At 39.6% G+C, this 25,000-nt stretch overlaps 1 protein-coding gene across 2 annotated transcripts in view; it reads right to left on the bottom strand.

Annotated features, from left to right (window-relative positions):
• The window catches only part of LOC110522704 (anoctamin-3-like), an 89,317-nt gene that overhangs the window by 51,167 nt on the left and 13,150 nt on the right, over positions 1 to 25,000 (bottom strand). For both annotated transcript variants that reach the window (XM_036968983.1, XM_036968984.1), the window contains exons 4-12: positions 22,839 to 22,939; positions 22,564 to 22,608; positions 21,337 to 21,471; positions 18,852 to 18,958; positions 7,412 to 7,467; positions 6,976 to 7,097; positions 5,372 to 5,506; positions 4,371 to 4,467; positions 31 to 91 (exon numbers count right to left, since the gene is read on the bottom strand). In XM_036968983.1, the coding sequence (XP_036824878.1) occupies positions 31 to 91; positions 4,371 to 4,467; positions 5,372 to 5,506; positions 6,976 to 7,097; positions 7,412 to 7,467; positions 18,852 to 18,958; positions 21,337 to 21,471; positions 22,564 to 22,608; positions 22,839 to 22,939 (859 nt within the window). The remainder of the gene's footprint in view (positions 1 to 30; positions 92 to 4,370; positions 4,468 to 5,371; positions 5,507 to 6,975; positions 7,098 to 7,411; positions 7,468 to 18,851; positions 18,959 to 21,336; positions 21,472 to 22,563; positions 22,609 to 22,838; positions 22,940 to 25,000) is intronic.

Raw genomic sequence — 25,000 nt, 5'->3', positions numbered from 1 at the left:
AGAAAAATACCAAATAATCTCTTTACCTACCCCATATTGCCATAAAGATAGCAAAGAACACAGTTCCTCCATTGTCGAAGAGATGGGTCACCTGCAAAAAGAAAACACATTGATCTACATAAACAATTTTCTTCCCGTTCTATTCATTGTAACTGGTAAATAATCAGTCCATCCAGGATTTTGCCATTCTGTGCTTGAAGATTTTTGTTGTTTTGTTTGCTAAATCAATTCCCCGCATATTTTGTGACTGCTTAAAAATTTCACCAATCAGGGCAAAATAACCACAAAAACAAACAAAAAATGTCAAATCATCACAATCTTACACATAAAACTGTCTGATCGTCACACTCCAACACGAGGGCTACGATTTTAACCAATCGCCACACCTTTACAGCGTGAAATTGTCAAATAAAGTGACACGTCAACACAATGTCCCGCCCGTCAGTGCATATCTTGTGACAAATTGGACAAAACATCATTGCCATGCCAAATGTCAGAACTGCAGTGGGAAAAGAAAGCAGATTCTAGAGCGACTGCATAATCAATACTCTCATAAAAATGTTTGCATGACTGTCGCTTTGGATAAAAGCATCTGGTAGACGGCATATTGTTGTCATTTACCCGCCGGAATGGGGCACCATCACTCGGAACATTTACAATATAATATCACAGCAAAACAAAACTGATTGTAATGATGTCCTTTCAACCAGTTTTGCCCACTTCACTTCTGCGTGAAAATATATCCACATCACATCCACATACGTTGTGGCAGGTCATACAGCCGCTAAACCCCTCAAATTCAACTCTGGACCTTGAAGCCACTTCCAATATTTTCGTTCTTTCTTCCCCTCTAATTAGAGACTGATTTAGACCTGGGACACCGGGTAGGTGTGATTCATTATCAGGCAGAACCTAAAAGCAGCAGTAGTCTGGACCTCACAGGGTAAGATTTGAACAACCCTGCATTAAGCATTTCTGTCATGACTGCTCAGCATAGCTTAACAATAACATGCATCGACTGTTGTGTGATTGATCCTCAGGGACAGTAACAGTACTAGTTAACTGTTGTGTGATTGATCCTCAGAGACAGTAATAGTACTAGTTAACTGTTGTGTGATTGATCCTCAGAGGCAGTAATAGTACTAGTTAACTGTTGTGTGATTGATCCTCAGAGACAGTAATAGTACTAGTTAACTGTTGTGTGATTGATCCTCAGGGACAGTAATAGTACTAGTTAACTGTTGTGTGATTGATCCTCAGGGACAGTAACAGTACTAGTTAACTGTTGTGTGATTGATCCTCAGGGACAGTAATAGTACTAGTTAACTGTTGTGTGATTGATCCTCAGGGACAGTAACAGTACTAGTTAACTGTTGTGTGATTGATCCTCAGGGACAGTAACAGTACTAGTTAACTGTTGTGTGATTGATCCTCAGGGACAGTAACAGTACTAGTTAACTGTTGTGTGATTGATCCTCAGGGACAGTAACAGTACTAGTTAACTGTTGTATGATTGATACTCAGGGACAGTAATAGTACTAGTTAACTGTTGTGTGATTGATCCTCAGGGACAGTAATAGTACTAGTTAACTGTTGTGTGATTGATCCTCAGGGACAGTAATAGTACTAGTTAACTGTTGTGTGATTGATACTCGGGGACAGTAATAGTATTAGTTAACTGTTGTGTGATTGATACTCAGGGAGAGTAATAGTACTAGTTAACTGTTGTGTGATTGATACTCAGGGACAGTAATAGTACTAGTTAACTAGTAGTACTTCTGTTTACTATAGTACTTCTACACCTACAGCATACCAGCATAGCGTTCTATTTTTAAACCTGTTAGCTCTAATTCCTCAGGGGTCTTACTAATCTCGGAAGCCACCAAATGTTGTGTGGCTAGCTAGCACATTTATGTTGGCGATCTCAAACTGTTAAGAGAGATTAGCATTTAATTTCCCTTTGCATAGACAGCTATTATATTCCACTCTGAGCTAACAGGGTGGAATAGAACAGAATAGAACATAATAGAATATAATAGAATAAAACAGAATAGAATACATTAGAACAGAATAGAACAGAATAGAACAGAATAGAATGGAACAGAACAGAATAGAATACATTAGAACAGAATAGAACAGAATAGAACAGAATAGAATACATTAGAACAGAATAGAACAGAATAGAACAGAATAGAATACATTAGAACAGATTAGAACAGAATAGAATGGAACAGAACAGAATAGAACAGAATAGAACAGAATAGAACAGAATAGAACAGAATAGAACAGAATAGAACAGAATAGAATGGAACAGAACAGAATAGAACATAATAGAACAGAATAGAACAGAATAGAACAGAATAGAACAGAACATAATATAATAGAACAGAATTTAATAGAACAGAATAGAACAGAATAGAATAAAATAGAACAGAATAGAATGGAACAGAATAGAACAGAATATAATAAAATAGAACATAATTTAATAGAACAGAATAGAACAGAATATAATAAAATAGAACAGAATAGAATGGAACAGAATAGAATGGAACAGAATATAATAGAACAGAATAGAACATAATAGAATAACATAGAACAGAATAGAACAGAATAGAATAAAATAGAACAGAATAGAATGGAACAGAATAGAACATAATAGAATAACATAGAACAGAATAGAACAGAATAGAATAAAATAGAACAGAATAGAACAGAACAGAATAGAACAGAATAGAATACATTAGAACAGAATAGAACAGAATAGAACAGAATAGAATACAATAGAACAGAATAGAACAGAATAGAATCCATTAGAACAGAATAGAACAGAATAGAACAGAATAGAATACATTAGAACAGAATAGAACAGAATAGAATGGAACAGAACAGAATAGAACAGAATAGAACAGAATAGAACAGAATAGAACAGAATAGAATGGAACAGAACAGAATAGAACAGAATAGAACAGAATAGAACAGAATAGAACAGAATAGAACAGAACATAATATAATAGAACATAATTTAATAGAACAGAATAGAACAGAATAGAATAAAATAGAACAGAATAGAATGGAACAGAATAGAACAGAATATAATAAAATATAACATAATTTAATAGAACAGAATAGAACAGAATAGAATAAAATAGAACAGAATAGAATGGAACAGAATAGAACAGAATATAATAAAATAGAACATAATTTAATAGAACAGAATAGAACAGAATATAATAAAATAGAACAGAATAGAATGGAACAGAATAGAATGGAACAGAATATAATAGAACAGAATAGAACATAATAGAATAACATAGAACAGAATAGAACAGAATAGAATAAAATAGAACAGAATAGAATGGAACAGAATAGAACATAATAGAATAACATAGAACAGAATAGAACAGAATAGAATAAAATAGAACAGAATAGAACAGAACAGAATAGAACAGAATAGAATACATTAGAACAGAATAGAACAGAATAGAACAGAATAGAATACAATAGAACAGAATAGAACAGAATAGAACAGAATAGAATCCATTAGAACAGAATAGAACAGAATAGAATACATTAGAACAGAATAGAACAGAATAGAATGGAACAGAACAGAATAGAACAGAATAGAACAGAATAGAACAGAATAGAACAGAATAGAATGGAACAGAACAGAATAGAACAGAATAGAACAGAATAGAACAGAATAGAACAGAATAGAACAGAACATAATATAATATAACATAATTTAATAGAACAGAATAGAACAGAATAGAATAAAACAGAACAGAATAGAATGGAACAGAACAGAATAGAACAGAATAGAACAGAATAGAACAGAATAGAACAGAATAGAACAGAACATAATATAATATAACATAATTTAATAGAACAGAATAGAACAGAATAGAATAAAATAGAACAGAATAGAATGGAACAGAATAGAACAGAATATAATAAAATATAACATAATTTAATAGAACAGAATAGAACAGAATAGAATAAAATAGAACAGAATAGAATGGAACAGAATAGAATGGAACAGAATATAATAGAACAGAATAGAACAGAATAGAATAAAATAGAACAGAATTTAATAGAACAGAATAGAACACAATAGAATAAAATAGAACAGAATAGAATGGAACAGAATATAATGGAACAGAATATAATAGAACAGAATAGAACAGAATATAATAAAATAGAACAGAATAGAATGGAACAGAATATAATAGAACAGAATAGAACAGAATAGAATAAAATAGAACAGAATAGAATGGAACAGTATATAATAGAACAGAATAGAACAGAATAGAATAAAATAGAACAGAATAGAATAAAATAGAACAGAATAGATTAACGGTCTAATTACTGACCTTTGCATAGACACAGCTGTCACTGAGTTTCCAGGTGTTGCAGTTCTCCTCACACATAGGACACATGATAGTAGTGTTGGCCTCACAGATCTCTTTACTGAAGGGACAGACATAGGAAAACTTCATTAACATTTGAACCAGACATAGAGATCAGACATAAAGAGATCGAAATGTATTAAAGTTAAGGTTAGGGGTGTTAAGTTTAGGTTCAAGGTTAGGGGGTTAAGGGTGTTAGGTTTAGGTTTAAGGTTAGGGGGGTTAGGGTTAAGTTTACGTTTAAGGCTAGGCTTAGGGTTAATGTAAACCCTTTCAAATCTGCAGGCTGTATACACAAGCTGTCAGATCAATAACAATATCATTGAGAGTTGTGGGGTGTCCTGACTGGCACCCTAATCTCTTTATAGTGTCATGACTTTTGACTAGGGCCCATAGGCTCTGTTGTGCACTATCTAGGGAATAGGGTATCATTCGGGATGCCTATAAGGGCTCGGGTCAAAGGGAAGAGGGTATCATTCGGGATGCCTATAAGGGCTCGGGTCAAAGGGAAGAGGGTATCATTTGGGACGCCTATAAGGGCTCGGGTCAAAGGGAAGAGGGTATCATTCGGGATGCCTATAAGGGCTCGGGCAAAGGGAAGAGGGTATCAATCGGGACGCCTATAAGGGCTCGGGTCAAAGGGAAGAGGGTATCATTCGGGATGCCTATAAGGGCTTGGGTCAAAGGGAAGAGGGTATGATTCGGGACGCCTATAAGGGCTCGGGCAAAGGGAAGAGGGTATCATTCGGGATGCCTATAAGAGCACGGGTCAAAGGGAAGAGGGTATCATTCGGGACGCCTATAAGAGCTCGGGTCAAAGGTAAGAGGGTATCATTCGGGACGCCTATAAGAGCTCGGGTCAAAGGGAAGAGAGTATCATTCGGGACGCCTATAAGGGCTCGGGTCAAAGGTAAGAGGGTTTCATTTGGGACACAGAAGCTCCGGTGTGGTGTGTCCTGACTGACCTGACTTGGCTGGTGTCCATGGTAAGAAATCCGTAGAGGAAAACGAGGAGACCCACAAGAGCTGCCGGGATCAGCATGCCAGTGTACCAACCCAGCCAGGCAAAGTACAGCCCAATCTTCTCCCCAAAGTAACGCCTGGAGAGGAGAGTCCAATGAACAAGATAAATTAGCAAAAGCTAATCCCAACATGGTCGATCTTTAAATTCAGACCCAGCTGTATTTGCCTGGCAGTCAACAAGTACTTTGTAACCAACCAGGCAAAGAACAGGCGTGGCAGTCAACAAGTACCTTGTAACCAACCAGGCAAACAACAGGCGTGGCAGTCAACAAGTACCTTGTAACTAACCAGGCAAAGATCAGGCGTGGCAGGGAACAAGTACCTTGTAACCAACCAGGCAAAGAACAGGCGTGGCAGTCAACAAGTACCTTGTAACCAACCAGGCAAAGAACAGGCGTGGCAGTCAACAAGTACCTTGTAACCAACCAGGCAAAGAACAGGTGTGGCAGTCAACAAGTACCCTGTAACCAACCAGGCAAAGAACAGGTGTGGCAGTCAACAAGTACCTTGTAACCAACCAGGCAAAGAACAGGCGTGGCAGTCAACAAGTACCTTGTAACCAACCAGGCAAAGAACAGGCGTGGCAGTCAACAAGTACCTTGTAACCAACCAGGCAAAGAACATGCGTGGCAGCGAACAAGTCCAATAAAGAAGATAAATTGGCAAAAACTCCCCGACATGGACTGATTCAATTGGACCCCCTAGCGGCAGCAGGTACAGCGTTAGCCCAGTAACGGAAAGGTCACTGGTTCGAATACCCGAGCCGACAGGGTGAAACATCTGCCGATGTGCCCTTGAGTAAGGCACCTAACCCTAATTTGCTAAAACAACACATTTCACTGCACCTATCTGGTGTATGTGACAAGAAAACACCATTATTTGACTGACAGGAAATACGTCCATGAATTAAAATAAGTATATTATGCACCTATGTCGTGCTTCTACTGTAGGTGGATGGACGAGAAAACTATTCATAGAAAGTGAAGGAATTCCACCACATACAAGTAGGTGGTCTTGGATGCACAACTAACAATTTTAATGCATCTCACACCAACATTTTGTCAATAGACCTTCATCAGGTTTGAACGAGTCCAACGAAAAACTAGCAAAAAAACCTCCCGACTAGGCGATGAACTTTTAATCTGGACCTATTCAGAGTCACACCTACTGTACAGCTGTATTTCAGTTGTGTTAAATGCAGAGAAAATAAGTCCAAATGAACAAGAAACCTCACGACTGGAGTGGACCTCTAAATTTGACTTGTTTAGACCAAGTTGTATGAAACGCAGAGGAAAGAAGTCCAATGAGAAGACAGATTAGCAAAACCTCCCCGGGCCTCCCGTGGTTGTGGGTCGACTTTTAAATTGGACCAGATCAGACCTAGCTACTCTATTTAATTCAGAAACGACTCCTGAGAAGGAAAGTTAGCCTGGGGTTTCCTGTGGAGAGGTTTAATTCCTGAAAAATGACATGTCTGGAGCCAGAGAGGAGAGCCCGGGCTCATAATACAGACTCCACACACATACACACACACACCAGTGGTTACCTGATGAGGTCGAGAGGCTGGTACTTGTACCACATGCCCCAGCGAGCCCACCTCTCGTACAGCAGGTGTCTGTGGTTCTGGGCACCGTGAGTCTTAATAGGGTGTCTGCTCTTGTATCCACCCTGAAAAAAGAAGTACAGAACACAGAACACAATTAACATGACTGGAAGACAGGTATATAACGACGCCTAGCCTAGTTCATACTGTATGGGGCTGTAGCCAACTCTTCTATAGCCGTCCAGGGACAGAAACAGAAAACGTAGAGAATTCACACGAGTAGACAGGTTGACACTAGCCTAATCCAACACTTTTGTATCCTCCCTAAAAAGGAAGCAAATAGCCTCGTGTAACAGGTGGAGTTCTGAATAATTCAAAACCACTCGACTACGCCACAGGAAACACACCCAACACGGGTCTAGGCTAACAATGTTCTTACCTCGTGCGGAGGAAATGCAGCCTCATATGTCCCATTTCCCAGTAACCTATTGATACCTTCAATAGAAGAACAAACACACTTTAGCAGAAGCACTAATAAGAGACTGGAAAAATAAAGTTATAATTCAAAACATATTTATTTCCCTTCCCAAGACTCAAACATTGCTAGACTCCCAATCACCATTACGAAGCAGCCTCCAATGAGGATTCTATCTAAAACGTCCACAGTTCTAATAATGATTATTTTAATGCATTATATAAGAGAGAAGCTCAATGATGAGCTAGTTATGTTCGATAGCATTATCCTCCCCCACCCCCTGGTGTGGTGATAAAAGTTTGATTAGGCTCTCAGCCTAGATAATTGTGTCCTCTGTTAATTTCGGACGAAGCATAGTCTCAGAAATCCTAGACCTAAGGCTAACTGCATTAGCTGGTTATGCTGCAGGAACATTGTTAATTGAGGGAGGAAAACCGTCTCCCGAGGGAAACCATGTGGATTATGGTGGGTGTCTGTAGCAGGCTAGTCACAATATAGCCTGGAAAACAAAATGAGGGGTTTGCTACAAAAAACAGGATCAATGAGTTAGCCAGGTAACTTTGATAAACAACCAGAAATAACTGTAGAATTTTCTGATTCAATAAAAAAGCAAGACATTTAACCATGACCATGTCAAGCGCATCTTTCTAAGAAATTAAAAGTAATTTCAGAATACTTAGGCAAGTTAGCTGGCTAACTTCTTGATCCTTCTTTGTAAATATACCCCTTTGATATGCTTAGTTTCAGAGAATATCAGCTTGATCACTAGAAGCGGTTGATCACTTTAAGTGGAAGTGCACTGTACATAGGCCTACGGCAGACTTCCTTTAGCCACGGAGAGATAACACTATTGTCAATGGATGAAACGCTGAGACAACGCAGCATCGTTACCACGGAAACAACCACAGACACATAAGATCACAACGGTCAACAAGCAACACTACAAAGAAGGACAACATCGTAAAACAACACAATCAACATAGACATTTGTATTTTTTTTATTTTTATGTCTCACCTTTAAATAATAAACTGTGTTGATTATTTCAATGGAGATATACTGTATTAACGTGTGTCAATGTGTCACTGTATAAAACTACAGACAGTAAGGTTCTCTCGGGTAAAAAATACATTTTTATCTCAATCAGACTAACCTGTATAAAATGATTTTATCTCAATCAGACTAACCTGTATAAAATGATTTTATCTCAATCAGACTAACCTGTATAAAATGATTTTATCTCAATCAGACTAACCTGTATAAAGTGATTTTATCTCAATCAGACTAACCTGTATAAAATGATTTTATCTCAATCAGACTAACCTGTATAAAGTGATTTTATCTCAATCAGACTAACCTGTATAAAGTGATTTTATCTCAATCAGACTAACCTGTATAAAATGATTTTATCTCAATCAGACTAACCTGTATAAAGTGATTTTATCTCAATCAGACTAACCTGTATAAAGTGATTTTATCTCAATCAGACTAACCTGTATAAAATTATTTTATCACAATCAGACTAACCTGAATAAATAAAGATATTTTATCTCAATCAGACTAACCTGCATAAATAAAGAGATTTTATCTAAATGAGATTAACCTGTATAAATAAAGATATGTTATATCAATCAGACTAACCTGTATAAATAAAGATATTTTATATCAATCAGACTAACCTGTATAAAAAAGAGCTTTTATCTAAATGAGATTAACATGTATAAATAAAGAGATTTTATGAATAAAGATCAACGCAAAATATGAATAATCTGAAAGTAGAAAGTGTATATATATATTGCTATAGGTATCCAACTGTCTGAAAGGTCATTCTAAGTCAATAAGACGACAGGGGGGATCTCAACAACATTAAGTCCAGACCATTTCTACTGGCTCTCTGCCCAGGATTTCTGCTACAAAGAGTCTCAGAGTAAAAAGGTGCTGGTCTAGGATCAGTTTAGCCTTTTAGATCAGAACGAATAAGATGACATGGACAGGAGGGATCTGATCCTAGATCAGATTGTGTCAGATTTTATGGAAAAGGGGTGACCTGGTCCTAGATCAGCACTCCTACTCCGAAGACAAGACAGATTTTGAATACGGGCCCAAATGATGCCACCATCACATCACCAACACAGATACGCACCTTCCCAGAAGCTCACAGACTGAGAGATCAGTCTCCGGTCATGGTGACCATAATAATTTAGTAGAGACTCACAACATAGAGGAGGAGCTGTTGAGACAATGGAGGACAGAGGACGTCACTAGCAAAACGCTCTAGACAGACAGAAACACTGTAGTATATTGGTGGGGTGTAGGGGCTGTCCTATCGCGGGTTATATTGTGTTATATACAGACAGACAACACAGTGGCAGACACGTAACTAGAAAAACGCTCTATACTGCAACACATTAGTGGGGACTGGGGACCATTCTATTGGTGGGTTTAAAGGTTAAGGGTTAAGGTGACCTCTTGTAATGTATAGGATAGTTCACAATAACAAGTGCTTTCTATCATACGGAAAGCATGCTTTCACTGTACACACAAACAGGTTAACATACAGACCGATATGAACAAAGAGAGGATGGACATGGACATGGGACAATACATGGATGGATGACAGCCCAACTATCCATGGAGGCAAGGCAACCTAGCTTGGTCTACCATGCAAAGTGTCTAGCCTGGTCTACCATGCAAAGTGTCTAGCCTGGTCTACCATGCAAAGGGTCTAGCCTGGTCTACCATGCAAAGTGTCTAGCCTGGTCTACCATGCAAAGGGTCTAGCCTGGTCTACCATGCAAAGTGTCTAGCCTGGTCTTCCATGCAAAGGGTCTAGCCTGGTCTTCAATACAAAGGGTCTAGCCTGGTCTTCCATGCAACGGGTCTAGCCTGGTCTACCATGCAAAGTGTCTAGCCTGGTCTACCATGCAAAGGGTCTAGCCTGGTCTTCCATGCAACGGGTCTAGCCTGGTCTTCAATGCAAAGGGTCTAGCCTGGTCTTCCATGCAACGGGTCTAGCCTGGTCTACCATGCAAAGTGTCTAGCCTGGTCTTCAATGCAAAGGGTCTAGCCTGGTCTACCATGCAAAGGGTCTAGCCTGGTCTTCCATGCAAAGGGTCTAGCCTGGTCTTCCATGCAAAGGGTCTAGCCTGGTCTTCCATGCAAAGTGTCTAGCCTGGTCTACCATGCAAAGGGTCTAGCCTGGTCTTCAATGCAACGGGTCTAGCCTGGTCTACCATGCAAAGGGTCTAGCCTGGTCTTCCATGCAAAGTGTCTAGCCTGGTCTTCCATGCAAAGGGTCTAGCCTGGTCTTCAATGCAAAGGGTCTAGCCTGGTCTTCCATGCAACGGGTCTAGCCTGGTCTACCATGCAAAGTGTCTAGCCTGGTCTACCATGCAAAGGGTCTAGCCTGGTCTTCCATGCAACGGGTCTAGCCTGGTCTTCAATGCAAAGGGTCTAGCCTGGTCTTCCATGCAACGGGTCTAGCCTGGTCTACCATGCAAAGTGTCTAGCCTGGTCTACCATGCAAAGGGTCTAGCCTGGTCTTCCATGCAACGGGTCTAGCCTGGTCTTCAATGCAAAGGGTCTAGCCTGGTCTTCCATGCAACGGGTCTAGCCTGGTCTACCATGCAAAGTGTCTAGCCTGGTCTACCATGCAAAGGGTCTAGCCTGGTCTTCCATGCAACGGGTCTAGCCTGGTCTTCAATGCAACGGGTCTAGCCTGGTCTTCAATGCAAAGGGTCTAGCCTGGTCTTCAATGCAAAGTGTCTAGCCTGGTCTTCAATGCAAAGTGTCTAGCCTGGTCTTCAATGCAAAGGGTCTAGCCTGGTCTTCAATGCAAAGTGTCTAGCATGGTCTTCAATGCAAAGTGTCTAGCCTGGTTTTCCATGCAACGGGTCTAGCCTGGTTTTCCATGCAAAGGGTCTAGCCTGGTTTTCCATGCAAAGGGTCTAGCCTGGTTTTCCATGCAAAGGGTCTAGCCTGGTTTTCAATGCAAAGGGTCTAGCCTGGTTTTCCATGCAAAATGAAAGCTAATATAACAATGATATATGCCACTTAGCAGGCACTTTTATCCAAAGTGACTTACAGATTGAGGGCATTGTTGGTATCTAGTCATATTTTTGTTCAATGTAGTATCTAGAAGTACCTACTAGTATCTAGTAGTCATATCTAGTAGTAATAGTAGTAGTAGTAGTAGTATCTAGTAGTAGTATCTAGTAGTAATATAGTAATAGTGTCTAGTAGTAATATCTAGTAGTAATATCTAGTAGTAGCAGCTAGTATTAGTATCTAGTAAAATATAGTAGTAGTATCTTGTAGTAGTATCTAGTAGTAATATAGTAGTAGTATCTAGTAGTAATATAGTAGTAGTATCTAGTAGTAATATCTAGTAGTAGTATCTAGTAGTAATATCTAGTAGTAATATCTAGTAGTAGTATCTAGTAGTAGTATCTAGTCAAATCTAGTAGTAGTATCTTGTAGTAGTATCCAGTAGTAATATAGTAGTAGTATATAGTAGTAGTAATACAGTAGTAGTATATAGTAGTAGTATATAGTAGTAATATCTAGTCGTAGTATCTTGTAGTAGTATCTAGTAGTAACATAGTAGTATAGAGTAGTAATATCTAGTAGTAGTATATAGTAGTAATATCTAGTAGTAGTATATAGTAGTAATATCTAGTAGTAGTATCTAGTTGAAGTATCTAGTAGTAATATAGTAGTAATATCTAATAGTAGTATCTAGTAGTAGTATCTAGTAGTAATATCTAGTAGTAGTATCTAGTAGTAGTATATAGTAGTAATATCTAGTTGTAGTATCTAGTAGTAATATTTAGTAGTAATATCTAGTAGTAGTATCTAGTAGTAGTATCAAGCAGTAGTATTGGTAAGAGGAGGAATGTGGAGCTAAGGTAAATGTTCTAGCAAACATTGTCAACATTTTCGTGTTTTAGCCGGACACTACTTAGCAATAATCCTTTAGCATGTCTGATTCAGTGACGAGATCGGTATGTATGTGTGTGTGTGTGTGTAGTTCATCCCTTGGCAGCATCAGGAGTAGGTCTCTGAAAGATAACGTCATCCTCTGATTTCAGTACTACATTTATTAGGTCACGTGCACGACCAAGGGGATTTGAAGAGGATTTGTCACTTATTTAGCACGCTCTGATCTTATTGGTTGAGGAGGCATAGAGAGGTCACAGTACTTTAATATTACATAGAGCCCTTCAAGGCCAAACTCTAATCAGCAAACAAGTAACAGGGCAAACAGACAAGAGGTTTGAAGGAGAGGGACAAGCCTGGTCCCAGATCTGTTTGTGCTGTATAGCTAATGCTTTGCCTAAATATCATATCCTATCCAACTCTTATGGCCATCGCTATACAGCACAAAGAGATCTGGGATCAGTCTGTGGAAGGGAGAGAAAACGACAACAACATTAGACAGAATGATGGATCATGGAGTAGACTAGAGGATCAGCTAGCATTGGAAGAATACCAACTACAGTGGATTACATTTTAATCAGCCCACACCAACACAACAAGTCCTGCATTATAAAATACATTATAATTGCCCCCACATCTACTCTCAAATCCCTGAGGCATAAATAACTAAACAAATCCCAGAAGCATAAATAAGTAACGATATCCCAGAGGCATAAATAACTAACCAAAGTCACCATAAATAACTAACCAAAGCCACCAAAAATCACTGACCAAAGTCACCAAAAATCACTGACCAAAGTCACCAAAAATCACTGGCCAAAGCCACCAAAAATCACTGACCAAAGCCACCATAAATAACTTACCAACGCCACCATAAATAACTAACCAACGCCACCATAAATAACTAACCAAAGCCACCATTAATAGCTAACCAAAGCCACCATTAATAACTAACCAAAGCCACCATTAATAGCTAACCAAAGCCACCATTAATAGCTAACCAACACCACCATTAATAGCTAACCAACACCACCGTAAATATCTAACCAAAGCAACCATTAATAACTAACCAAAGCCATCATTAATAACTAACCAAAGCCACCATTAATAGCTAACCAAAGCCACCATTAATAGCTAACCAAAGCCACCATTAATAACTAACCAAAGCCACCATTAATAGCTAACCAAAGCCACCATTAATAGCTAACCAAAGCCACCATTAATAACTAACCAAAGCCACCATTAATAGCTAACCAAAGCCACCATTAATAGCTAACCAAAGCCACCATTAATAACTAACCAAAGCCACCATTAATAGCTAACCAAAGCCACCATTAATAGCTAACCAAAGCCACCATTAATAACTAACCAAAGCCATCATTAATAGCTAACCAAAGCCATCATTAATAGCTAACCAAAGCCACCATTAATAACTAACCAAAGCCACCATTAATAGCTAACCAAAGCCACCATTAATAGCTAACCAAAGCAACCATTGTCACGATGTTCGTAATAATAATGGTCGGACCAAGGTGCAGCGTACGTAGAGTTCCACATACTTTTAATGAATAAAGTGAAACTTAAGCAAATACAAAACAAATAAAGAATAAACGAACCGTGACGACAATGCAGTGGGAACAGACAACTAAACATAAACGATATCCCATAACCCACAGGTGGAGAAAATGCTACTTAAGTATGATCCCCAATTAGAGACAACGATACCCAGCTGCCTCTAATTGGGAATCATACAAATCACGAACATAGAAAATCAAACATAGAACCCCACATAGAAAATATAAACTAGAACAACCCCCCAGTCACACCCTGACCTACTCTACCATAGAAAATAAAAGCTTTCTATGGTCAGGACGCGACAACCATTAATAACTAACCAAAGCCACCATTAATAACTAACCAAAGCCACCATTAATAACTAACCAAAGCCACCATTATTAACTAACCAAAGCCACCAAATTCTAAATTATAGATGTCCTCATCTTTCCTTCCTTAGTTTCTAGAGAGCCAAATGGTATTCAACAGAATATCCGCAAAGGATTTGAAACAGCAAGCCACGTGACGATGCATACACAGATAAACGACACAAGTTCAAACGAGACAAATGTGATCAGCAGGACAGAGGAAAACAGAAAGAAGACAGACAATTCATACGTTTCACTGTATTAGCTAATGCCTTCCCTTTTTAAACATCTCGATCATTGACCTGTATAGAGTATAATGTATAGTAGTACTGGATATAGAGTATTGGATATATAGTACTGGATATATAGTATTGGATATATAGTGCTGGATATATAGTATTGGATATAGAGTATTGGATATATAGTACTGGATAAATAGTACTGGATATAGAGTATTGGATATATAGTACTGGATATAGAGTATTGGATATATACAGTGGGGCAAAAAAGTATTTAGTCAGCCACCAATTGTGCAAGTTCTCCAACTTAAAAAGACAAGAGAGGCCTGTAATTTTCATCATAGGTACACTTCAACTATGACAGACAAAATGAGAAAACAAAATCCTGAAAATCACATTGCAGGACTTTTAATGAATTTATTTGCAAATTATGGTGGAAAATAAGTATTTGGTCACCTACAAACAAGCAAGATTTCTGGCTCTCGCAGACCTGTAACTTCTTCTTTAAGAGGCTCCTCTGTCCTCCACTCGTTACCTGTTTTAATGGCACCTGTTTGAACTTGTTATCAGTATAAAAGACACCTGTCCACAACCTCAAACAGTCACACTCCAAACTCCACTATGGCCAAGACCAAAGAGCTGTCAAAGGACACCAGAAACAAAATTGTAGACAAGCACCAGGCTGGGAAGACTGAATCTGCAATAGGTAAGCAGCTTGGTTTGAAGAAATCAACTGTGGGAGCAATTATTAGGAAATGGAAGACAGACAAGACCACTGATAATCTCCCTCGATCTGGGGCTACACGCAAGATCTCACCCCGTGGGGTCAAAATGATCACAAGAACGGTGAGCAAAAATCCCAGAACCGCACGGGGGGACCTAGTGAATGACCTGCAGAGAGCTGGGACCAAAGTAACAAAGCCTACCATCAGTAACACACTATGCCGCCAGGGACTCAAATCCTGCAGTGCCGGACGTGTCCACCTGCTTAAGCCAGTACAGGTCCAGGCCCGTCTGAAGATTGCATTTAGATGATCCAGAAGAAGATTGGGAGAATGTCATATGTTCAGATGAAACCAAAATATAACTTTTTGGTAAAAACTAAACTCGTCGTGTTTGGAGGACAAAGAATTCTGAGTTGCATCCAAGAACACCATACCTACTGTGAAGCATGGGGGTGGAAACATCATGCTTTGGGGCTGTTTTTCTGCAAAGGGACCAGGGCGACTGATCTGTGTAAAAGAATGTATCATGTATCGTGAGATGCAAGGCCATTGAAGATGAAACGTGGCTGGGTCTTTCAGCAGGACAATGATCCCAAACACACCGCCCGGGCAACGAAGGAGTGGCTTCGTAAGAAGCATTTCAAGGTCCTGGAGTGGCCTAGCCAGTCTCCAGATCTCAACCCCATAGAAAATCTTTGGAGGGAGTTGAAAGTCCGTGTTGCCCTGCAACAGCCCCAAAACATCACTGCTCTAGAGGAGATCTGCATGGAGGAATGGGCCAAAATACAAGCAACAGTGTGTGAAAACCTTGTGAAGACTTACAGAAAACGTTTGACCTCTGTCATTGCCAACAAAGGTTATATAACAAAGTATTGAGATAAACTTTTGTTATTGACCAAATACTTATTTTCCACCATAATTTGCAAATAAATTCATTAAAAATCCTACAATGTGATTTTCTGGATTTTTTTTCTAATTTTGTCTGTCATAGTTGAAGTGTACCTATGATGAAAATTACAGGCCTCTCTCATCTTTTTAAGTGGGAGAACTTGCACAATTGGTGGCTGACTAAATATGTTTCTGCCCCACTGTAGTACTGGATATATAGAACTGGATATAATAGTACTGGATATATAGTACTGGATACAGTAGTACTGGATATATAGTACTGGATATATAGTACTGGATATATAGTATTGGATATATAGTACTGGATATAGTAGTACTGGATATATAGTACTGGATATAGTAGTACTGGATATATAGTACTGGATATAGTAGTACTGGATATATATTACTGGATATATAGTACTGGATATAGTAGTACTGGATATATAGTACTGCATATATAGTACTGGATATAGTAGTACTGGATATAGTACTGATATATAGTACTGGATATAGTAGTACTGGATATAGTAGTACTGGATATATAGTACTGGATATAGTAGTACTGGATATATTACTGGATATATAGTACTGGATATAGTAGTACTGGATATAGTAGTACTGGATATAGTAGTACTAAATATATAGTACTGGATATATAGTACTGGATATAGTAGTACTGGATATAGAAGTACTGGATATAGAAGTACTGGATATATAGTACTGGATATAGTAGTACTGGATATAGTAGTACTGGATATAGTAGTACTGGATATATAGTACAGGATATATAGTACTGGATATATAGTCCTGGATATAGTAGTACTGGATATATAGTATTGGATATATAGTACCGGATATATAAACTCAGACATTTGAAATGGTTTCCACATACTTTTGTGTTTCAGATCTAAACTCAGCAAAAAAAGAAACGTCTCTTTTTCAGGACCCTGTCTGTCAAAGATAATTAATAAAAATCCAAATAACTTCACAGATTGTCACTGTAAAGGGTTTAAACACTGTTTCCCATGTTTGTTCAATGAACCATAAACAATTTATGAACATGCACCTGTGGAACGGTCGTTAAGACACTAACAGCTTACAGACGGCAGGCAATTAAGGTCACAGTTATGGAAACTTAGGACACTTTCTACTGACTATGAAAAACACCAAAAGAAAGATGCCCAGGGTCCCTGCTCATCTGCATGAACGTGCCTTAGGCATGCTGCAAGGAGGCATGAGGACTGCAGATGTGGCCAGGGCAATAAATTGCAATGTCCGTACTTTGAGATGCCTAAGACAGCGCTACGGACAGCTGATTGTCCTCACAGTGGCAGACCATGTGCAACAACACCTGCACAGGATTGGTACATCCGAACATGACACCCGGGGACAGGTACAGGATGGCAACAGCAACTGCCCGAGATACACCAGACAATATCTTTAAGAAAATCAATCAAAAACCTTTATTGACGCAATTGCAGACAGAAGTTGATAACAGGAACATAGCACACACGTTTCCCAGTAAGTTCTGCACAATAGTAAAGGGTCCAAGTTATTTTATTAAGCCCCCAGTCCCTGCCTACATCATTACCTTCTACTCATGAGACCAATCCCATGCACACACAGCTATACAAACAAGAGTTCCAGTGTTATCGAAAGGCTCAGCAGTAAATGTCCCCAAGTTGATTTATATTGGAATGTCTGACTAGTCTCTTATCTCTTTCACTTCCTTGCAGAGTTCTGTCTCAGTCACACATCTCTCAGACCGTTTCTTTATAAGAGACAGAGACTAGAAAAGACTGTGGAACAATATTAAACCTTATAATGCATATATATATTGTTAATCTGTAGTCTAGGACCCTATAAATGTAAGGGGGAGGGGTCTTATAACCCTTACCCTTCTATTAATACAACATAAGCATAATCAATTATTATGATATATTATTATAATACATCAAACTTTTGGTACAGCCCCTATCATGACCCCAAGGTGAACCCGACACATCTCACATCAAGAACTGGCAAATCTGGTGCAGTCCATGAGGAGGAGATGCACTGCAGTACCTAATGCAGCTGGTGGCCACACCATATACTGACTGTTACTTTTGATTTTGACCCCCCCCCCCCTTTTGTTCAGGGACACATTATTCAATTTCTGTTAGTCACATGTTAGTCACATGTCTGTGGAACTTGTTCAGTGTATGTCTCAGTTGTTGAATTTTGTTCATACAACTATTTATACAAATATTTACACATGTTAAGTTTGCTGAAAATAAACACAGTTGACAGTGAGAGGACGTTTCTTTTTTGTTGCTGAGAATAGTACTGGATATACAGTAATACTATGATGATTGGTATTATGTACCATCACGTTGAACTGTAGTATTATTGGATTATCATTCACAGTCACTGTATTTCACATTGTAAAATACTGCATTTTGTTTTGTACAATGAACATTGAGTCTACACAGGGTGTTTCAAAGCCTAAGATGCAATAAGATTTAAGGACAACCCCCAACATTTAAAGTATACATATAAAGTAGATAGATATATAAAGTAGATAGATAGATAGATAGATAGATAGATAGATAGATAGATAGATAGATAGATAGATAGATAGATAGATAGATAGATAGATAGATAGATAGATAGATAGATAGATAGATAGATATGGATACTGTAGATCCGTACCCATCTTAGACTTCCCGTCCTCATACTTGGTGCGTTGGAGAACATGGTGGACTATTCTGCTTCTGGTAGAGTTGGAGAAGAACGTATGTCTGTTGTTGATGGTAAAACTGAGAGAAGAGAGTAAAACAAACAAACAAGTCATCATTGTATTTTATAGCAAACAGAGGATGTGGGAACAGAACCCTGGTCACTGGCGTGAAAGGCAGTCCCACTATGCATCGCTCCAATGGGGTTAACCCACTCGGGGGGGGGGGGGGGGTTCGAAAGTGGCTCATTAGCAAGGATTTGCTAAAGAATTATGATACAGTACACATGATCATCCATTCTAGACAGCAGGGTTACTTTCTTTTTTTGTAATCAGTTACAGTTACTAGTTCCCTGTCCCAAATGTTAATCAGCAACGTAATTTGGGGATTACCAAAACTCAGTAATGTAATTGGATTACCTTCAGTTACTTTATGAATACTTTCCCCCTTAACAGGCATTAGAATAAGACAAAAAAAGATTTGGTGTGTTGTCATAGTGGTCTCTGACATCACAGTGGTCTCTGACATCACAGTGGTCTCTGACTTGTGGTCAGACTCGCTCAGGTGGAACAAACTTAAACTTGGGTATTTTTTCAACGCTGAATTGAATGTCTTTGAGAAAACTGAAAGATGTCTAAATTATTTTTTTCTCTCGCAAACATCCTTTCTGAATTTAAAAGTAATCCAAGAAGTAATCATCTAGTTTTTCTAAAGTATCTGCTATCAGTATCTACCGCCAAGTATCTACCGCCAAGCCTGCTAGACAAGAATAGTTGTAAAACTGAGGAGAGAAGAAACTAACAACTAAGATCTTATAAAAGGCAGTCAGCAGTCAATCACATTCTTAAAACATATTGGTACAGCCCCTACCTCTTCATCTAATAAACAGAAAGAGCTGAGGAGATGAAAACAAAATGGCAGAAAGTGATGAGATTAAAACAAAATGGCAGAATGAGACGAGATGAAAAGAAAATGGCAGAAAGAGATGAGGAGATGAAAACAAAATGGCAGAATGAGACGAGATGAAAAGAAAATGGCAGAAAGAGATGAGGAGATGAAAACAAAATGGCAGAATGAGACGAGATGAAAAGAAAATGGCAGAATGAGATGAGATGAAAAGAAAATGGCAGAAAGTGATGAGATTAAAACAAAATGGCAGAATGAGACGAGATGAAAAGAAAATGGCAGAAAGTGATGAGATTAAAACAAAATGGCAGAATGAGATGAGATGAAAATAAAATGGCAGAAAGAGATGAGGAGATGAAAACAAAATGGCAGAAAGTGATGAGATTAAAACAAAATGGCAGAATGAGACGAGATGAAAAGAAAATGGCAGAAAGAGATGAGGAGATGAAAACAAAATGGCAGAATGAGACGAGATGAAAAGAAAATGGCAGAAAGAGATGAGGAGATGAAAACAAAATGGCAGAATGAGACGAGATGAAAAGAAAATGGCAGAATGAGATGAGATGAAAAGAAAATGGCAGAAAGTGATGAGATTAAAACAAAATGGCAGAATGAGACGAGATGAAAAGAAAATGGCAGAAAGTGATGAGATTAAAACAAAATGGCAGAATGAGATGAGATGAAAAGAAAATGGCAGAAAGAGATGAGGAGATGAAAACAAAATGGCAGAAAGTGATGAGATTAAAACAAAATGGCAGAATGAGACGAGATGAAAAGAAAATGGCAGAAAGAGATGAGGAGATGAAAACAAAATGGCAGAAAGTGATGATATTAAAACAATATGGCAGAAAGTGATGATATTAAAACAATATGGCAGAATGAGATGAGTAGATGAAAACAAAATGGCAGAATGAGACGAGGAGATGAAAACAAAAGAGTTAAGAAAAGGAGATTAGGGGTTGTCATAACAGAACCAGTTACCGCGGCTGTAGGCTGTATTATGATAGCCTTTATCATGTCCTCCTCTACTCTCCAATGCAGCCTATACAAACACACATCATAGAATACAAATAACCCAGTCAATCTATCTATTCTATCCCTATTCACAAGCTGTTAGAGCTGTGTAGCTGTGTGTGTGTGTGTGTGTGTGTGTGTGTGTGTGTGTGTGTGTGTGTGTGTGTGTGTGTGTGTGTGTGCGTGTGTGTGTGCGTGTGCGAGTGCGCGTGTGTGTGCGCATGTGTGTGTGTGTGCGCATGTGTGTGTGTAACCCACTGGTGCATGTGTGCCCTGCTGAACGGGGCTGTGTAGCAGTCTGTCTCCTCTAGGTTAGGTTAGAGGTAGGGTTAAGGTTAGGAGGTTAGGTTAGGAGGTTAGGTTAGGGTGTTAGATTAGGGTTTAGGTTAAGGGTGTTAGGTTAGGGGGTTAGATCAGGGTGTTAGGTTAGGGTGTTAGATCAGGGTTTAGGTTAAGGGGGTTAGATTAGGGTTTAGGTTAAGGGGGTTAGGTTAGGGTGTTAGGTTAGGAGGTTAAGGGGGTTGAAGTATAGAACATACTGGTGCATGCGTGCCCTGCTGAAAGGGGCTGTATAGCAGTCTGCCTCCTCTAGGTCAGGTAAGGCCTCTTTGTCCAGCTTCATGGGGTTCCTGGGTAACCAACTCTTTATCTGACGACACCTCAGATGAAACCGGCTGCAGGGAGAAACAACAGAAAATAGAGTATTGATGAATTAATTGCGAGGATTATCCTAGAGATTGTTGTGTTTGCTCAGTGATAAAAACGAGTAGTTAGCCTGGCTCAACCAGAGTAAACTGCCTCACATTAGTGTCACAGTGACATACATTTTAACTGTTTACACTTTCTACACAAACAGAATGTTATAGTCCTGTAATTACAACGGTCTTTCTAAACCTCCAGAAACATCACAGCCTGGAGACTGCGTCATTATGATTCATTTACTTTATTCAGGGTGACTTATTGGGCTTAACAGAGCTTAAATCGCACATTCTTACACACGACAGAACATGTTTAAACAGATAAACTAATCCTGAACTAATTAATAAAATCCTGAATGAAGTCCTCTGGGGGTAGAGCTAAATGACAGTTTGACCCATTCACCCTCTGTGATTAAATGACAGTTAACCTCTTCCATGCTTTGTTTAGAGAGTACAGGAATAGAGAGGGAGATAGGCAAGTAACTCCCTGATGCTCAATAATGGCTACATCATAAAATAACAGCTAGATCATCTAACTCCCTGACGGTCGATGATGGCTACATCTAGCAGCTAGATCATCTAACTCCCTGACGGTCGATGATGGCTACATCTAGCAGCTAGATCATCTTACTCCCTGACGGCCGATGATGTCTGTATCTTAAAACAGCTAGATAATCTAACTCCCTGAAGGATGATGATGGCTGCATCTTAAAATAACAGCTAGATCATCTTACTCCCTGATGGCCAATAATGTCTGTATCTTAAAACAGCTAGATAATCTAACTCCCTGATGGCTACATCATAAAATAACAGCTAGATAATCTAACTCCCTGAAGGATGATGATGGCTGTATCTTAAAACAGCTAGATAATCTAACTCCCTGATGGATGATGATGGCTGCATCATAAAATAACAACTAGAGCTCTCATCTTGAGAGAACAGAGTCACTCCAGCTGTGCTGAATGTTGCCGAAGGTGTATTTCATTAGAAGTGCTCCGCAGTGCTCAGCCAGTCAGCTCAGCAGCAGACTGTGGCTGAACTTTACGATCACAATGAAAATCCACTTACCTGCCCATAGCTTTGCTCTTCCAATCTGTAAAGTAACTTTTTTTTCTGAAAGATAAATAACAATAAATGAGATATTGTGGGATGGGTCGAACAATCCAACAGATCAAGCCATACAAATAGTCCTAATGCTTTATTGAATGTGCTCTTGTTTACAGATGTTTGATAAGCAGTTATTAACACTTATGTCGTGCATTATAATGCATTATGTATAGCTCATAACACTTATAAATGTGTTTATAATGCATTATGAAGTAGGTATTCTTATGAAGTGCTACCTGAATGGCATTCTGATATTCATCTGCTCAGCGTATTTACAGAGAGTGTCCCACGGAGCATGGATCTTCACAAACATGATGTCGGTGTTGGTCAGAGACGGCTTTCGAGAGGGCACAAAACTAGAAATTAGCTCGTGACCGAAAAAAAACAACTAGTATCTAACAATCTGATGACAATATTTGAGAAAATACTCACGAGTGCCAAAGCACTTATCATTTTTTTTTTTTACCTTTATCTAACTAGGCAAGTTAGTTAAGAACAAATTCTTATTTTCAATGACGGCCTAGGAACAGTGGGTTAACTGCCTGTTCAGGGGTAGAAGGACAGATTTGTACCTTGTCAGCTCGGGGATTTGAACCTTCCGGTCACTAGTCCCACGCTCTAACCACTAGGCTACGCTACCCTAGATAAATAAAAGCTGTTTAAAACAAATTCAAGGCATTGTCTAAAAAATGGGTTTCACTCTAGTTTCTGTAGCCAGATACAAAGACAAAGAGTCATTAATGCAGAGCTGAAGGGAGAATATGGGAAAGAGTATGTACTAAAATGAAACGTCCCTTTTTCAGGACCCTGTCTTTCAAAGATAATTCATAAAAAATCCCAAATAACTTCACAGATCTTCATTGTAAAGGGTTTAAACACTGTTTCCCATGCCTGTTCAATTTTTTAATTTTTTAATTTTTTACATTTCACAGAAGTCCAAAGAAGGGCCAGAGGTATACAGAATGGTGTCGTCTGTGTAGAGGTGGATCAGAGAATCACCAGCAGCAATAGCGACATCATTGATATACACAGAGAAAAGAGTCGGCCCGAGATTTGAACCCTGTGGCACCCCCGTAGAGACTGCCAGAGGCCCGGACAACAGGCCAGCCCTGAAGATGTCGGCACAGTATTGTTTTTTTTATCAATGGCAGTTATGATATCATTTAGGACCATGTTCATTAATTAAACCATAAACAATTAATGAACATGCACCTGTGGAACGGTCGTTCAGGCACTAACAGCTTACAGACGGTAGGCAATTAAGGTCACAGTTATGAAAACTTAGGACACTAAAGAGGCCTGGAAGATGTCCAGTGTCCCTACTCATCTGCGTGAACGTGCCTTAGGCATGCTACAAGGAGGCATGAGGACTGCAGATGTGGTCAGGGAAATAAATTGCAATGTCCGTACTGTGAGACACCTAAGACAGCGCTAGAGGGAGACAAGACGGAAAGCTAATCGTCCTCACAGTGGCAGACCACTTTTAACAACATCTGCACAGGCTAGGTACATCCGAACATGACACCTGCGGGACAGGTACATAACAACTGCCTGAGTTGCACCAGGAACACACAATCCCTCCATCAGTGCTCAGATTGTCCGCAATAGGCTGAGAGAGGCTGGACTGAGGGCATGTAGGCCTGTTGTAAGGCAGGCATTAGCAGCAACAACATTCCCTATGGGCACAAACCCCCCGTTGCCGGACCAGACAGGACTGGCAAAAAGTGCTCTTCGCTGACGAGTCACGGTTTTATCTCACCAGGGGTGATGGTCGGATTCACATTTATCGTTGAAGGAATGAGCATTACACCGAGGCCTGTACTCTGGAGCGGGATCGATTTGGAGGTGGAGGGTTCGTCATGGTCTTGGGCGGTGTGTCACAGCATCATCGGACTGAGCTTGTTGTCATTGCAGGCAATCTCAACGCTGTGTGTTACAGGGAAGACATCCTCCTTCCTCGTGTGGTACCCTTCCTGCAGGCTCATCCTGACATGACCGTCCAGCATGACAATGCCATCAGCCATACTGCTCGTTCTGTGCGTGATTTTCTGCAAGACAGGAATGTCAGTGTTCTGCCATGGCCAGCAAAGAGCCCGGATCTCAATCCCATTGAGCACGTCTGGGACCTGTTGGATCGGAGGGGCCGAGTCAAGATCAAGACCGGAGGGGGTAGGGGGCCAAGTCAAGACCGAGACCGGAGGGGGCCGAGTCAAGACCGAGACCGGAAGGGGGCCGAGACAAGACCGAGACCAGAGGTGGGAGGGGGCAGAGTCAAGACCGACACCAGAGGGGGTGGGGGTGTCCGAGTCAAGACCGAGACCGGGAGGTGGACAAGACCGTGACCCAAAAAGTCCTATTCAAGACCAAAATAAGAGTTCAAAATATCCAGTATTTCTGT

Source organism: Oncorhynchus mykiss, chromosome 30 (genome assembly GCF_013265735.2).
Source record: "Oncorhynchus mykiss isolate Arlee chromosome 30, USDA_OmykA_1.1, whole genome shotgun sequence".
In the NCBI taxonomy this organism is placed as follows: domain Eukaryota; kingdom Metazoa; phylum Chordata; class Actinopteri; order Salmoniformes; family Salmonidae; genus Oncorhynchus; species Oncorhynchus mykiss.
The sequence above is the reverse complement of the archived record's forward strand: the minus strand, read 5'-3'. Positions and strand labels throughout refer to the sequence as shown.